The sequence below is a fragment of the Oncorhynchus mykiss genome, chromosome 5 (genome assembly GCF_013265735.2).
Source record: "Oncorhynchus mykiss isolate Arlee chromosome 5, USDA_OmykA_1.1, whole genome shotgun sequence".
In the NCBI taxonomy this organism is placed as follows: Eukaryota; Metazoa; Chordata; class Actinopteri; order Salmoniformes; family Salmonidae; genus Oncorhynchus; species Oncorhynchus mykiss.
Window position 1 is genome coordinate 33,089,812 of NC_048569.1, and position 15,802 is coordinate 33,105,613.

A 15,802-nucleotide genomic window follows, 5' to 3' on the forward strand; every position below is an offset into this window, starting at 1 on the left:
GTCTTTTACCAAGTAGGGCTATCTTCTTTATACCACCCCTACCTTGTCACAACACAACTGATTGGCTCAAAAGCATTAAGGAAAGAAATTCCACAAATTAATTTTTAACAAGGCACACTTGTTAATTGAAATGCATTCCAAGTGACTACCTCATGAAGCTGGTTGAGAGAATGCCAAGAGTGTGCAACTCAGTCATCAAGTCAAAGGGTGGCTACATTGAAGAATCTCAAATATAAAATATATTTTGATTTGTTTAACACTTTTTTTGGTTACTACATGATTCCATATGTGTTATTTCTTAGTTTGATGTCTTTACTATTATTCTACAATGTAGATAATAGTAAAAATGAATAAAAACCCTGGAATGAGTAGGTGTGTCCAAACTTTTGACTGGTACGGTATACTGTATCTTTTTTGGTGTACAGTTTTTGGCGCTTTTGTTCTGAACCCACTGCCCGCAAGTCATTGTGATGTCTTTAAGTAACTATCAGATTTACATCAATCATGAACATCAATGATCAGCTGATATCCCACCCTCTTTTACCGATGTCAATCATGTCTTTAGGAAGCATTGTAGCTAGCTTGCTTACATTATGTTGAGTGTGTAGTTGCAGAAATGAATAGGCCTATGCTCAAGAATGTATTTTTTTTCCCGCTACTTATGACTTTTGAGATATGAATTTTTAAAGTTGTTTCACCCTTTTTTCATTTCACCTGCCCCCTGAAAGGTGCGTGCACATGTAACAGTATAAATTTAGACCGTCCCCTCGCCCATACCCGGGCGCGAACCAGGGACCTTCTGCACACATCAACAGTCACCCTCGAAGCATCGTTACCCATCGCTCCACAAAAGCCGCGGCCCTTGCAGTGCAAGGGGAACTACTACTTCAAGGTCTCAGAGCAAGTGACGTCACCGATTGAAACGCTATTTAGCGCACACTGCTAACTAAACTAGCCGTTTCACATCCGTTACACACAGCCCTACTAACTAGTCTAAATGGTGACATCTGTTATTGTCAGCTGCCTGTGAGCAAGGTTTCCATCTTATATTTGCATTTCAATGCTGTAAAAACATGACTTGCAGATTGTGCCCTTATTTGACTATACTAGCCTGTACAGAGCAACAACGCGAACATGAAACTATACCATATATTTGGGTAAGGTCCCCATGGCGGATTGAGTTATTGTATATTATGGTTGGCATTATAAACTAAGCCTACATGGCAACTTTATTCCACAACAAGTGCAATAATGACAATGTTTTCCTATTACACCGGCTCCGAAGCTCATCAGATGTGTCAGGGCTTGCAAACTATTACGGACTACAAAGGGAAGTCCAGCCGCGGGCTTCCCAGTGACACAAGCCCACCAGACGAGCTAAATTACTTCTGTGCGCGCTTAGAGGCAAGCAACATTGAAACATGCATGAGAGCACCAGCTGTTCCAGAAGACTTTGTGATCACACTCGCCATAGCCGATGAGAGTAAGACCTTTAAACAGGTCAACATTCACAAGGCCGCAGGGCCAGACAGATTACCAGGACGTGTACTCCGAGCAAGCGCTGACCAACTGGCAATCGTCTTCACTGACATTTTCGACCTCTCCCTGGCCGTGTCTGTAATACCTACATGTTTCAAGCAGATCTCCCTGTGCCCATGAACACCAAAGTAACCTGCCTAAATGACTACCGACCCGTAGCACTCATGTTCTGTAGCCACGAAGTGCTATGAAAGGCTGGTCATGGCTCACATCAAAACCTTGATCCCACAAACCCTAGACCAACTTCAATTTGCATACCGCCCCAAAAGATCCACAGATGAAGCAATCTCTATTGCACTCAACTCTGCCCTTTCCCACCTGGACAAAAGGAACTGTTGTTCATTGACTACAGCTCAGTGTTCAACACCATAGTGCCCTCAAAGCTCATCACTAAGCTAAGGACCCTGGGACTAAACACCTCCCTCTGCAACTGGATTCTGGACTTCCTGACGGGCCATCCCCCAGGTGGCAAGGGTAAGCAACAACACATCTGCCACACTGATCCTCAACATGGGGGAATGGCGATGATATGAAGGTACACGGCTAGCACGGAAGCCCGAGAGACAGCCCCAATAAATGTTTTGGGGAGGGCACACGAGGAGATTGCATGAGTCAGGTAGGAGAGCCAACTCCTCGTGCTTACCATGGGGAGCGTGTTACTGGTCAGGCACCGTGTTATGCGGTGGAGCGCAAGGTGTCTCCAGTGCGCTATTCCAGCCCGGTGCGCTCTATTCCAGCTCCTTCCATTGGCTGGGCTAGAATGGGCATCCAGCCAGGAAGGAGGGTGTCGGCTCAGCGTTCCTGGTCTCCAGTGTACCTCCTTTGACCAGGATATCCTGCGCCGGCTTTGCGTACTGTGTCTCTGGTGAGTCTACACTGCCCAGTACGTCCTGTGCCAGCACCCTGCATTTGCAGGGCAAAAATAAACATCCAGCCAGGACGGGTTGTATCAGCTTTACACTCCAGACCTCCAGTACGCCTCCACAGTCCAGTACGTCCTGTTCCTCCTCCCCGCACTTGTCCTGAGGTGTGTGTCTCCAGCCCGGTACCACCAGTTCCGGCACCACGCACCAGGCCTCCAGTGCACCTCCAGGGTCCAGTACGCCCTGTTCCTGCCCCTCGCACTCGCCCTGAGGTGCATGTCCCCAGCCCGGTACCACCAGTGCCGGCACCACGCACGAGGCCTACAGTGCACCTCGGCAGTCCAGAGCGTCCGGCGACAGTACCCAGTCCAGAGCGTCAGGCGACAGTACCCAGTCCAGAGCTTCCGGCGACAGTTCACAGACCGGAACCTCCAACGACGGGCCTGGTACTGTCATGCCCTGACCTTAGTTATCTTTGTTTTCTTTATTATTTGGATAGGTCAGGGTGTGACAAGGGTGGTTTGTGTAGTTTTTGTATTGTCTAGGGTTTTTTGTATGTTTATGGGTTCCCTAGTCTAGGTGTTTTTATGTCTATGGTTGCCTAGATTTGTTCTCAATCAGAGGCAGCTGTTTATCGTTGTCTCTGATTGGGGACCATATTTAGATAGCCATATTCCTTGGATAGTTTGTGGGTAGTTATTCTATGTTCAGCCTGTTTCCACTAGTCATATAGCTTCACGGTTCGTTTTGTTGTTTTGTATAGTTTTGTTCAGTGTTCGTTCTTTTCATTTAAAGAGTTATGTACGCTTATCACTCTGCGCCTTGGTCTTCTCATTATGACAACCGTGACACTAGTGTTGGAAAAATTAGGGTTGGCATTATAAACTAAGCCTACATGGCAACTTTATTCCACAACAATTGCGGTAATGACCATGTTTTGATTTGCCCTCACCTTGTGGATGGACAATAAGACACCATACAAGACAGTATGATAGTCAAACAATCTTAATGACCTAAACAGGGATTGTCCTGTTTTGCCCATGATTTTAATATGATGTCATCTCTCATAATGTTCTTTTCGAGCCGTCTGATGTGTTTACATCCCCTCCATCCCTTGGGCTCATGCCTCCATGGTAACATCAGTGATTAATCCCCGGAGGAATGGCACAAGTACCGGTACTTAACAAGTACTTTCTGCATCTATTCCATATCGCTGTCTACCTTTAATATAAGAAGTAGGCTAGTCTGTACAGGAATGGTACACAAGCCAGCGAGTGAATACCTTCAACATACAGTATTTTCTTTCAAGTGCGACTTCCCCTAAAAAGCAACATCTCATTTTGTAAATGGCCTATGTGGCATCAATATTAGTCAGAAAAATGTATTCTAGTGTCAAAATTGACTACAAAGTGTAAATATGATAATTTTGGTCATAAAGTCAGTCTCATAAAAAATTGAGTTTTGTGAGATAATAGGAAAAAATTGTATGTCACGCAATGTAGGGTACCATAACAGTTTTATGTGGGTTGGGTTTATTTTAATCCTGCCCACATGCACACAGCTGGCAGCACCCAAGTAATCATCAATTCAGAGTGCAGCTGCATGGACATGTCATGCCAAATGATGTCCCCCAGCCAAATGACCTGATCATAATGCCCAGGGTCAATTTGTCTAACTCTTCCCACCTGAGAACACAGACGCGCACAGACGCGCACATCAAACCTCACACCAAAACCAAATCATGTTTGAATTCAGTCATGCTTTTCGTAGGCCGTCATTGTAAATACGATTTTTTTCTTAACTGACTTTCCTTGTTAAATTAAGGTTAAATAAAAAAATTCTTAACAGATTATTTAATGTCATGCTAAACACAACGGGCTGATCACGGAAGGGCAGTGTTGACCGTGACGGAGAAAGTTGAGTCCTTGGGGGCTTCAAATATGGAGGATGAGGACGGGAGGTTGATAGGTGTCAAGAACAAAAATGGAAAACTGTAGTTCAGTAGCTCAGAAAACTTGAGGAAGAAAGTGGAAAAGTTGAAGAAACAAAGGAAAACAATCCTGGGACAAGAGAGGAGAGAGAGGTACAAAAATGGGAAATCATGCTACTGTAGTTCGGAAGGTGAAACTGACAAGAGGAAGATGGCGGCAGGGTCGAGGGAACTAAGAAAAACCCTGGGGAAAGAGAAGATGTTGGGTGTCAAGTGGAAAATGGAAAACCATACTTTCTTAGCTCAGAACGTGAAACTGATGAGAGTGACATGGAGTTTGAAGGAGTTGAAGAGATAGAGGATGACGTTTTTTTAAATTGAGGAGCAGATTCGGGAGCTGCAAAGTTGACATGTCTGAAGAGTGGTAAGATAGGAAAATATGACAAACATGGGAGAAAATGTATCTTTGCCTTTTGGCTGATCCATATGTGGTGTCAGGTTGGGTGGAGAAGAATTTGGGTCTGTTGAGTCGGTGTGTCACGTCTACTCCCTCTCCGGCGCTCGACGTCGCTGGTCTACTAACCACAGGTCCTTGCAATCCATCACTATGCACACCCAGCATCTACGTTACAAAATAGCGCCTCAATATTACAGAAGCAGCGTTGATCAAGGCTTCTCCCAGATGGTCAGCGAACAGGGAAACCTACTTCGCCAACATCACAACCAGCTGGCTCAACTGGAAGAGGTCCTCAGCGTTCTGCAGTGTCTCAACGTTACACAAGGGGCATCACCTCCCTCGGGCGGAGGATTATATACCACCAGTCGACCTAGCGAGCCAATATCCCAGCCCATCCAGCAGTCTGTCCAGGTCAGCGAGGTCCGTTTGTCCCTCCCGGACAAATACGAAGGGACTCCATAAAAATGCTGTGGCATCCTGCTCCAGTGCTCCCTCATTTGCACTCATCAGATGGGAGCTAACACCACCGAGAGGTCCAAGGTTGCCACGGTTATATCCCTGCTGACTAGATGGGCGTTGTAGTGGGCTACGGCCGTCTGGGAGAGAGGAGCAGCTGCATTTGTATGAGGGGTTCATGGCTCTGTTCAGGGAAGTCTTCGCAGAAATGGAATGTAAATCACAGAAAATAGATGTTGTGGTGGCAGCTGCAGAGAAGTACTTGGGTGTATGAAAGTAAAGTAAAACTTCTTACCTTACAAACTCCAACTTCAGGTGATGAGGTTCACCTGCTAACAGGTGTGGACGGTGGAATCTGGTGGTATCACATGTATTTGCTCTAAAATTGTGCCATATGCCTAACTAGAAACACAATTCATGACCCGTCTCTTCTGGGAAAAAAAACAGGCACAAAACTTAAGCTACACCCATTTAGAAATATTCTACCTGAGCAGGCATGTCAGCATTCTTCTGTCCTAGGCCCCAACTGCGGCCACTGAAAATGAGTTTGCCTGATTTAGCTTGCCCGCACTCCGTTTGGATTGGGTTCACACTAAATTAACAGAACATAACATACTGTATCATGTCTCTACGCTCATCCGACGTGCCAAGCGAACTAACCCAAGTGCACCCTTTGAGTGTCGGCCAAAAATATAGATTGCAATGTGTGTAGTAGGCTACGCTGCATAAACAAAAGCATCTCTGATTGCATTTGGCAATAGGTACATTTTATTTTTAAGTGCATCTATACAAACAAGATAATTGAATTGAAAATATTTTTATATCATCTTCGTAATTAAACTTCAAAATGTATACCGTGTTTGAGTGTGTGTTTGTGTGTGCGTGACATTGTGGTACTAGAATGTCAATATCCTCATCCTCATCAATAACAAACCAAATTCTATATACATTGTACTCAAAGTATGCATTTCAGAAAAATAAACATAGGATGGTCAATATCATTAAGCATTCAAGAACCAAAAAACAACACTGATAAAAACACTTAAGCATTGGCCAGAATGAGAAATTGACTAGAAGCAACTATTTAAATGATACAATTTAGTTCTATATTTTTAGCTTTATTTAAGGCAAGTCAGTTAAGAGCAAATTCTTATTTTCAATGACAGCCTGTTCAGGGTCAGAACGACAGATTTGTACCCTTGTCAGCTCAGGGGTTTGAACTTGCAACGTTCCAGTTACTAGTCCAATGCTCTAACCACTAGGCTACCCTGCCACCCCATCAACAAATGTGTTAACTGTTTCTCCAGTGAAGTACTACAATCTATGTGTCACCAAACAAATTCATACAATTATTAATTACTTTTTGTATGAGACACTCCCCACTGGGCACACCACATCATTTCAAAGTGAACATTTGGGTAATATTTGGTTGAGAGACACTCAAAAAGACAGCCAGAAATGTGTTGAATTCCCAACTTGTTATTACTATGCTTTCAGCCATCTAAAATCCCAACCAAATTCCAATGGAAAGACAATGTCAGATAATCTCTATTCATACAACAATATAATGTGTTATCACTGTTCTTCATGTAATAGCACAACCAAATGACCTGGATTGCAGTTGAGATTACATAAAAAATGTTGGAACTGATCAATGCTGTTTGAGATTCTGCACGTTATTAAAGAAATTGTGAAGCTCTCCACAGACCTGCAACCTTTGCATGCTATCATCTTGAACATGCATACGTTCTATGATGACATAAGAAGACATTTATAGTACAGTAACCTCAAAATGTGGCCATTGGTGTGTTACTCATTTTAACATTGAATAAATACTGTTATATTAGTTTGTAAGATAGCGTTAATTTTAGGCTATTTGCTGTATTGCTAAAGTGATATTGAATTGTGTTTGGTCAACACAACCAAATATCAACATTTGAAAAATATGTATATTTTGTGCCAGTAGTCAGTCTGGCTTTAATTCCAGTTTGTCTCCATATAAAACAGAAATTGAATCTAAAGAATGGGACTAAATCAAATCAAACTTTATTTAAAGTTTGATTTGATTTAGTCTTATTCATTAACTTAGATTTTTGGTTGAGAAGGGGACATGAATCCAACAAATGCTTTTTTTATTTGTAGGCAAACTGGAATTCAAGCCAAACTATGTCAGTGGCACAGATGGAAATACCAAAGCAGAAGCTACATCTCCTTCAAATGTTGATATTTGGTTGTGTTGACAACTAAACACAATTCAATATCCAGTTTGTCTAGAGTTTTCCCTGTTAGTTAACACTATCAAAGGTTTCCCTTTACTGTGGCAATTGTGGTCGAATCAATGCAATATTAGTCACATTTAATGCAACATACCGAAACAAAACAAACTATGCAAGACTTAGCATGCAAAACAAACTATGCAAGAGATTTTGTTGTAGGCAGACCTCATCGGAGTAGGATTCTATTGCACATGACTCAGCCCGTACACTACACAGACCCATGCGGCATAACCAATCAGAGCTGTAGTAGGCCTATATACAAATAGACCATTGCCATATATGGATCTGTGCCGTTTACTTTGAACTGGACTGTGTTTACAGCACGAGTGGTCTTAAGTAGATGCACTTGTTTTGAGATCAAAGTGAGAGCTGCATGTAGCCACGTGTGCACATTTTGTTCATATCCTTTACCAGTTAGTGAGTTAATAGCCCAGTTATAGATCATTTGTAGTCAGCAATAGGGGAGTGATTGCTTCCTGCAAGACCACAAAACGTGCACATTCCTAGACATCTTTGAAAAGCGAGTCAGGTAAAGAGCTTTTTTTGTCTTAAAGGGGCAGTTTTGTATATTGAGACAGGCTTGAATAAGCTAAGTAGCCATTAAGCAGAGGGTAGCATAAATGGTCTGATTCTCTGTAATAACCGTATGGAAATAATAATATATTTTCTTTTATAAAGTGGTTTCTTACATCAAACAACACACACAAAAAAATCAGTCACCTCCTTTTATGAAAGACAAGAGGATAAACAGGTTAATGTCAAGTCCTGCATGGAATGTAGGCCTACATTGAACACCACACATTGGCTGCATGATAGAACAGCTATTTCCATGTTAAAATGTTATGGGATGCATTTTCTCCATTGTTTTTCATGTTAGGCCTACATTATGATCAAATAGCCACAGTAGCCTACTTGGCCACTGTTAAAACTGTAACTTAAAGCAGTAAACACGCGCTGGAAGTTGCACAGAATTTTCACAACCTTGCTTATATGACCTTTGGAATTATTTTGATAGCAACAGTGAATCTATTTATCTATTAAGAGATCTCTCAATAATCAGTCTCACGATAGCACATTGGTAGTAGTCAGTGGAAAATATCAAAGCTAAGCAGGGCTGGGCTTGGTTAAAACCCTGGACCAACGGGTAGCTGTGGATAGATCAACTCTCCAGTACCAGGTACAGCCCAGCCTGTTGTTTTTTTTCTGACATGGATATAAAATTGAAGATCTGATGTTGTTTCAAAGGTACAAATTCAACATATTTTATTCAAGGTTGACTATGTTGAAAATTGGTTGGAATGATGACATAATTCTGTGGTTGAAATGTCACCCTCAAAACAACAGTTGATAACTTTTTCAAATCCAATGTATTTCCCACATCACAATACGTTGACAAATTACGTTGAAACAACGTTGATTTAACCATTTTGTGCTGTGGATCATACTATAACAATTAGACCATGATCTCTCTTGTGAGAGTTTTCTACTCTTATTCATATACATTTGTATGTACTTGCATACTGAATACATAATTATATTTAAATCAGCCTTGTTGATGGAAACATCATGGGGAACATGGGGAAGCCCTCAGGTTAAAGTGCTGTGCATTGCCGTGCCAGAATGGTACTGTAGTCTTTGTTTCAACATGCCACACTTTGTCTTTGTTTCTCAACATCAGAACCTGGGAAATGGCCCTTTTTGCATTTAATCAAGATAACTGTACCTAAGCTCACAGCACCAAGACTGAAAGTTAAGCTGAGTTATCAATTCACATGGGTTCCTTTCATGTAGAAGGTCTCAAAGTGCAAATTGAAGATAGACTGACGTGCACAGGGAGGAGGTTTTTCATGAAAGACCAAGTGCTGGTTGGGTGAAAAACCTGGCCCTTTGATGCAACCCCTTGACACTGGCGATGAGAAAGACTGAGGAAAGCGAGGGGGGGGGGGGGGGGGGGTTCCAAACATATGGTAGAAAACAATGACTTAGAGAATGTTTCTCTTCATCCTGGTCCTGGGGACCCAAAAGGATTCACATTTTTGTTTTTGCCCTAGGACTACACACATGATTCCACCAATCAAAGGCTTATGATGAGTTGGTTATTTGAATCAGGTGTGTAGTGCTAGGGAAACAGCAAAAATGTGCACCCTTTTGAGAGTATTTCCTATAGTTTTGATTAGATTTGTGACTAAAAATCCCTTTCAAATAAGAATAGAGCATTGCCACTTTCCCAATATCAAAGGTGTAGGTAAATGTGAACATTATGTTACAGGCAGAATGTTTTCAAGGGGCACCAAAGGATAATACTGGCTGGATATAATATATACAAGCATGCAGACAGTTTGGCAGACAGTTATAAAATGATTAAGGGGCAAAGAATACAATGTAAACAAAGTTCACCATTTTTGTATCTCAGAAAACTGTGAGTTATTAGAAAATGGTTTTAAGTGTGTTGTAAAGTGCCACGGAGTATTCCAACAAACAGTAGCAGCAATATTAACACCATGGACATTAGTTACATAAATATTCAGTTGCATCTATATATTTACAATACATGCATGCTTCCTTCTTTAGAATTGCTGCTTTAAAGGATTACATTGTCACAAAAGTTAATATTCTCACTGTTTAAACGTGTCCAATTTAACAAAGACATATCTAAAATGTTTAAACATGGAGTTAAAATAAGTATTTCTTAATAAAATGCTGTAGTTGTTATCCAGCAAAGTGTACCTATTATGCTGTTCACATTTTAGTCATTTAGCAGCGGCTCTTACCCAGAGCAACTTACAGGAGCAATTAGGCTTAAGTGCCTTGCTCAAGGACATTCAACAGATTTTTCACCTAGTCAGCTTGAGGATTCAAACCAGCGACCTTTCGGTTACTGGCCTAACTAACCCTTAACAGTTAAACTACCTGCCAAATCCTGTTGTTAAATACTGTGAAATAATAATGTGTGTTATGGTCCCTCCTTGTAAGTTAAATGATATGTACAGAACTTAACTTGTTTGTATACTTAAGTAATCTAACTAAACAAGATTTTTAAAACAGTAAAATGTATCATGTAGATATATTAAATAGTAGTAGTATCCAGCATCACTATGTCTGCAGTAAGTAAATTAGACAAAGATTGGACTGTTTTAAGCATAAATTGAGCATGAATAGAGAAAACAGATAAAAACACAGTATGTGTCAGTAAGCTCAGAACCCTAGAGCTGACTAATGCCAGACAGCTGTAACAGGTGCCACGATCAGAGAATATGATCAGGGGAGTCCTTTCTTAGACGTAGGCTCCATTGCGCCACTGCAAAGCCAATGGGACAAAAAGCTTCAGCAGTGATGGATCCAACGATGCAGCGATCTGGGGGAAGGCTCTCTCCGTTCACCCACCCTCTCTCTTTCTCTCCGAGGAGAGAATCTCTCTCTCCTTCTGTCCCTCTCACACCACTGTGCTGACAGATGGGTCGGACAAGTTGAGCTGGCCCGTGATGTCGGTGGGTGGGTACTGCTGCAGAGATGGAGAGAACATGAGAAAAACAGAGCCATAGTCAGTCCCCTACAAAATCCCTAAACAAAACTGCTATAGAAAATAACACCTCTGCTCCATTTCAGTCAAAATCATCAAAGCAGAGGTGTTTTATAACCCCCGAAAGGCAGTGTGGTTAGGAAAGGTGGAAACATTTTGGTTCCATTGTTGTGTCCTCAGATTAGTACAGTGCAGCCATTGGTCTACATGTGCTAGTTGCTTGCTCTGCCTGAGGAGGGTTATCATATGACTACAGTGGAGTGGAGGTAAGGCCCAGAGAAAAGAGCACATTTGAATCAGCCAAAGGTAATCTCAACCCTACATGACTGACTTGGCAATCATTTACCCCCTTGGATAAAATAAGACAGCTTGATTGACCCACAGTCATTTGCACACAGACCGGGTTTTATTTTTAGCAGCTAAACTGAGAGAAAAATATGAATTATGATTAATCCCCAGTGCAATCTTGGCTGGTTCACATCGCTATCCAGTTGGACTCTTACTTCCAGTCCATATTTCACTGTACTCCTCCTGAGAAGCAGAGTGGTTGGTTTTAATGGGCATCTACAGTGCTGGGTAGCAACATACCCAGCTCCATGCAGGTGCTCAGTTACTATGGCAACTGTGACTTTGGGATTGTGTAACCTAATGTCATTGATTGTGTAATTCGTCATGAGCTTCATGGCAGGTAACATACTTGAAAATGGTAAGGATGGTTCCTTTAGCAATTGACAAAGAAGCAGTATCACTAACCACTGCAATTGCTGTGGATTGTTCCTTATCCATTGCAAATATGGCCATTAACTGATCTTGCAAAATATAGAGATTGTTTTTTGTGAAGTTTGTTGCCTTCCTATAATCCCATACCATACCACTGTGCTGAATCATGCTCTCTACGAGACATGCTGTTTTCATCAACGTTGTTTCCAGCACGTCAAATCAAAATCCAACTTACTTTGCCATGGATTCTGATTTATAGTATAAAAGTTGGAGAAACCTAATTCACAACACTTTTTCAAACTGTGATAAGACAAATGGCTTAAACATGTTTTTGTACTTTAAGAGGTCTTCCTTTTCAGAACAGGGACACTTCAGTACAAGCCAATCATAATCCACCGTGTACCTCCATCCATCCTCACAAAAATCCCAAATGTAATTTCTGATGCCTGTCAATTTCGCAAATCAGCAAATTCAAAACGATTATTTTAGGTGTTGGTGGTTGTGTCTCTCGTTTGAATCTGTGTTGATGCTTTTCTTCAAGCATTCAAGCATATTGAGCTATATAAGTTGTTATGATGCAACTACTACGCTAAGTCAAGGGTCAACATCATCATAGGGTAATACAAATAAAAAATACTGATGATTTTTCACTAATAGTTAGCAAAGGACTTATCACTTAGATCTAAGAGTTGCATCATCACAAGACTTACAGGCCCCTGTTAAGATGTCCACATGTGGACCTACTTCGGGGGCTGCTGTTAGTGGTATCTTTTAGAGCACCCCCTACTGGCCGAAGGTGGACCAGCAAAAGCGAGACACTTCAATACATCAATATTATGGCCACTACCACAATGACTTTTGAACTACTTCAATAATAATATATCTTACTGCTACTACTACTATTTCTACTGCAACTACTACTTCTACTACTACTATTACTACTACTACTGACAACAATAACATTAATTCACATGCTTGTAGAGGGAGGGAGAGAGGAGCAGTGTGGCATGTGGGTGAGGGACACTGACACTCAAAAGTCCATTAATAACCATTAATATAAAAGAAGAACACTTATATAAAATCAAAATAATAGTCAAAGACTGAGGATGGTACATCTTTGGTTATAATCTTATTATAACCTATGTGGTCTCTCTTTTTCACCATGGATGTGCGTAAGAACTCCCAAACCACCATCCCAACCCTCCCACAAACAGCAACAATGGTCATTCCATCTTCTCCATTCCAATAGTTGAGACCAAGTCTATAGAAAAACTCCAAGAGAGAGTGAGTATTGATTTGGATCAAAGAAGTAACATCAATGTAAATGTCAGACATACTAGATATAAGACCAAGGGGAAAAGAGAGAGAAATCAAACAGAAACAGACCAAGAGAGACCTTTTCGACATGTTTGATTGGGCCAGTAAGTAGTCAAGGAAAAACAAAATGCTTTGATATCTACTGTGAAACTCTAAGCTAAATCCGAATTGACCATAGCTGGTTAACTCAGATTTGGTCATCAGCCAGCTATGTCTGGGTGAACAGCAGGACAGAGAATGTTGCAGGTCACTGGATTGTCAGGCCACTGTGGAGGAGCCTCCTCACCAGCAATGAGCAGGCCCTTCCAACTGGACTGTGGAGGAAATGAGAGAGCATCACACTCTTATTGTGCTGCAGCGAGGCCCCCATAGAAAGAGAGGTAGATAAAGCCTGAGTTCTTTTTACAGTGGGTCTAAGCTGCTTATACAAGAAAAGCGTGATGTTTCAAAGATTCTCAAGCCGAGAAAGGCGGCAAAGAGAGGAAGACAATAGATCCACCTGCATTCACCACCTAGAAATAGACCCTAAAAAGCATGCAAAATGGACACCACAAGGACATTGAAATAAATCCTTTCGTCAGACAATATGGTTACAAACATGACAAAGTAAACATGACAAATCAAAAGTAGACAGACTAGATCTAATAACATGACTCCATGAGGAAAACCCTGAAATAGATGGTCTGTTGGTAAAAATCGACATGTTAGTTTGTTTCCAGAACGGTTGACTGACTTTGGCAAATGGCAGGACGTTGGCGCATGCTTTGAAATCAAAACCAACAACGACTGAAACAAAACAAGAAGAAGTGCGGGATTTAAGTGTATAAAAAATGGATTGAACAGAAGGATCAGGCAATCAAAGGAACAAGAGACAAACACAATTACACACACACATACACACACTACAAAATCACCAAGAGACAAATTGGTCAAAACCACGTCCATATCATTGGCAGGAAGGAAGAGCAGCCCAAACAAGCAAGACAGACTGCTGCGTTGCCCCTCCTCCAGTACTACACCCACTAATCCCATGAAGCCAGCCTGGCCCGGCCCTGCATTTGCTCTCCCCACAGCCAGCACACCAGCTCCAACCCCTGACCTGCTCTGCATCCTGCACTGCTACCTAGCATCCTGCATCCTGTCTGCCTACAGATGGCGTCTGGTTGGATGGCTGATCGATGGCAGACTGACAGACATGTGGCCATGGCTGCTGCTGAGCCATGTAGGATGGGTGAGAGGAATGGGGCTCTGGCAATTAAAAGATGGGAATGGTGATAGAAAAGACCTGAAGAAAAGGGAGAGATTGAGAGAGAAGAGGAGACAGAGGTAGAGAAAAAGAGAGAGAAGAGAGGGAAGAGTAAGGGAAGATGATGTTCCCTTCTTCATCTCCTTACCGTGTCTTTGGACGACCTACGTCTCTTGATGCTGGAGGCCAGGGAGGTACTGATGGACCTAAAAGAGGCTTTCTTTTTGGGGTCGGGGGGCTCTGCTCTACCACTTTTCCTATCCTAAAATAAATATATGTAGAACAGTTATTCATATTCTTGGGGTGGAGTGATACCTTGGTCTCAGTCTCACCCATCCACCCACTCACCCTCTCTCCACACCCTCCCTCCCCCTTCCCTTTCACTGTCTGAAGCGATATGAGGGTGAGTGTCCTGGCCCAAAGTAGTCTCTATTGGACATTGGAGGCAACAAGAGATTTGCTCCGCTTTCAAGGGTGGGACTGGGACTGTAGTCTGTCTAATCATGTAAGAATGCCTCTACACTGTCGGCTAGGCCATTTCACCATAGTGGGACTGGACATGATGGAAAATCCTTAGCCAAGCACTGACACATCCAAATACCCCCATGTCTCTAGAAATGCATTGGAATGGTTTGAGGAGCATGTGTTGACGATACCTGTGCTATGCTGCTTTGACCATCCACTACATCCTACTCACACACTCACTCCAACTTGCACACACCCACACATCAAATAGTCACCTCCACCCCCTTCACCCAAGACACACACCCTTTCAAAGAGAAAATATACATTAGCCAGGTCTGAGGAACAACAAAATAGCCGGTATACCATGTCTATGATGTGTCATAGTCAGCAGAATCAACTGTATTCATTGGATGTGCAAACCCCTGTCCAAGGTCTAGAAAAGCTTGTTATTCCCTCCCACTTATTCCCAAACCCATTTTAACCATATCCTTACATGATATTCACACATCAGTTGTGTTACGTCCCTCCCTCATCCCATCAAAGTGCCCCACAGCTACTCTCAGTCCTCTATAGGTACATGGCAGAGAGAGTGTTTGTGTGAAAAAGCTCATATTAAGGTATTCTTACATCCTGAGTCTCTAGAGAGGAAGAGGGCTGCGTAGGGGGGAGAAAAGAAAAAATAAATAAACATCTGTCGTCTTGCTATTAGATCGTTATTACTTTAAGATCCATAAGCAAAGCCAAGGGAACCAAACGAGCGGGAAGAAAAGCTGGCAAAGGAAACAACCACATTGAAAGCCATGCAGTAAAAACAAAAGGTGCTCTACAAGGCAGGGGAGCCGCCAAAATGCATACCAACATAAGATAAACAACAGATAGGTAATATATCATTTAAGCCCCTTGAGTCATTATACCGGTGGTTGGGTATAATGGAAATTCCCCCCACACCCTAGGGAGTGAAATAATAATGGTTTATGGAATAGTATACTGTATGTACTATATACAGTACATTA

At 42.0% G+C, this 15,802-nt stretch overlaps 1 protein-coding gene across 7 annotated transcripts in view; it reads right to left on the reverse strand.

Moving 5' to 3' along the window:
- Positions 1-8,233: 8,233 nt before the first annotated feature.
- The window catches only part of LOC100135823 (glutamate receptor ionotropic, NMDA 1), a 36,451-nt gene continuing 28,882 nt past the window's right edge, over positions 8,234-15,802 (reverse strand). For 3 of the 7 annotated variants that reach the window (XM_021602506.2, XM_021602510.2, XM_021602507.2), the window contains 3 exons: positions 15,417-15,443; positions 14,473-14,586; positions 8,234-11,023 (listed from right to left, as the gene is read on the reverse strand). In XM_021602506.2, the coding sequence (XP_021458181.1) occupies positions 10,955-11,023; positions 14,473-14,586; positions 15,417-15,443 (210 nt within the window). In that variant the 3' untranslated portion in view covers positions 8,234-10,954. The remainder of the gene's footprint in view (positions 11,024-14,472; positions 14,587-15,416; positions 15,444-15,802) is intronic. The other 4 variants (XM_021602512.2, XM_021602514.2, XM_021602515.2 and 1 more) reach the window with 2 other exon arrangements.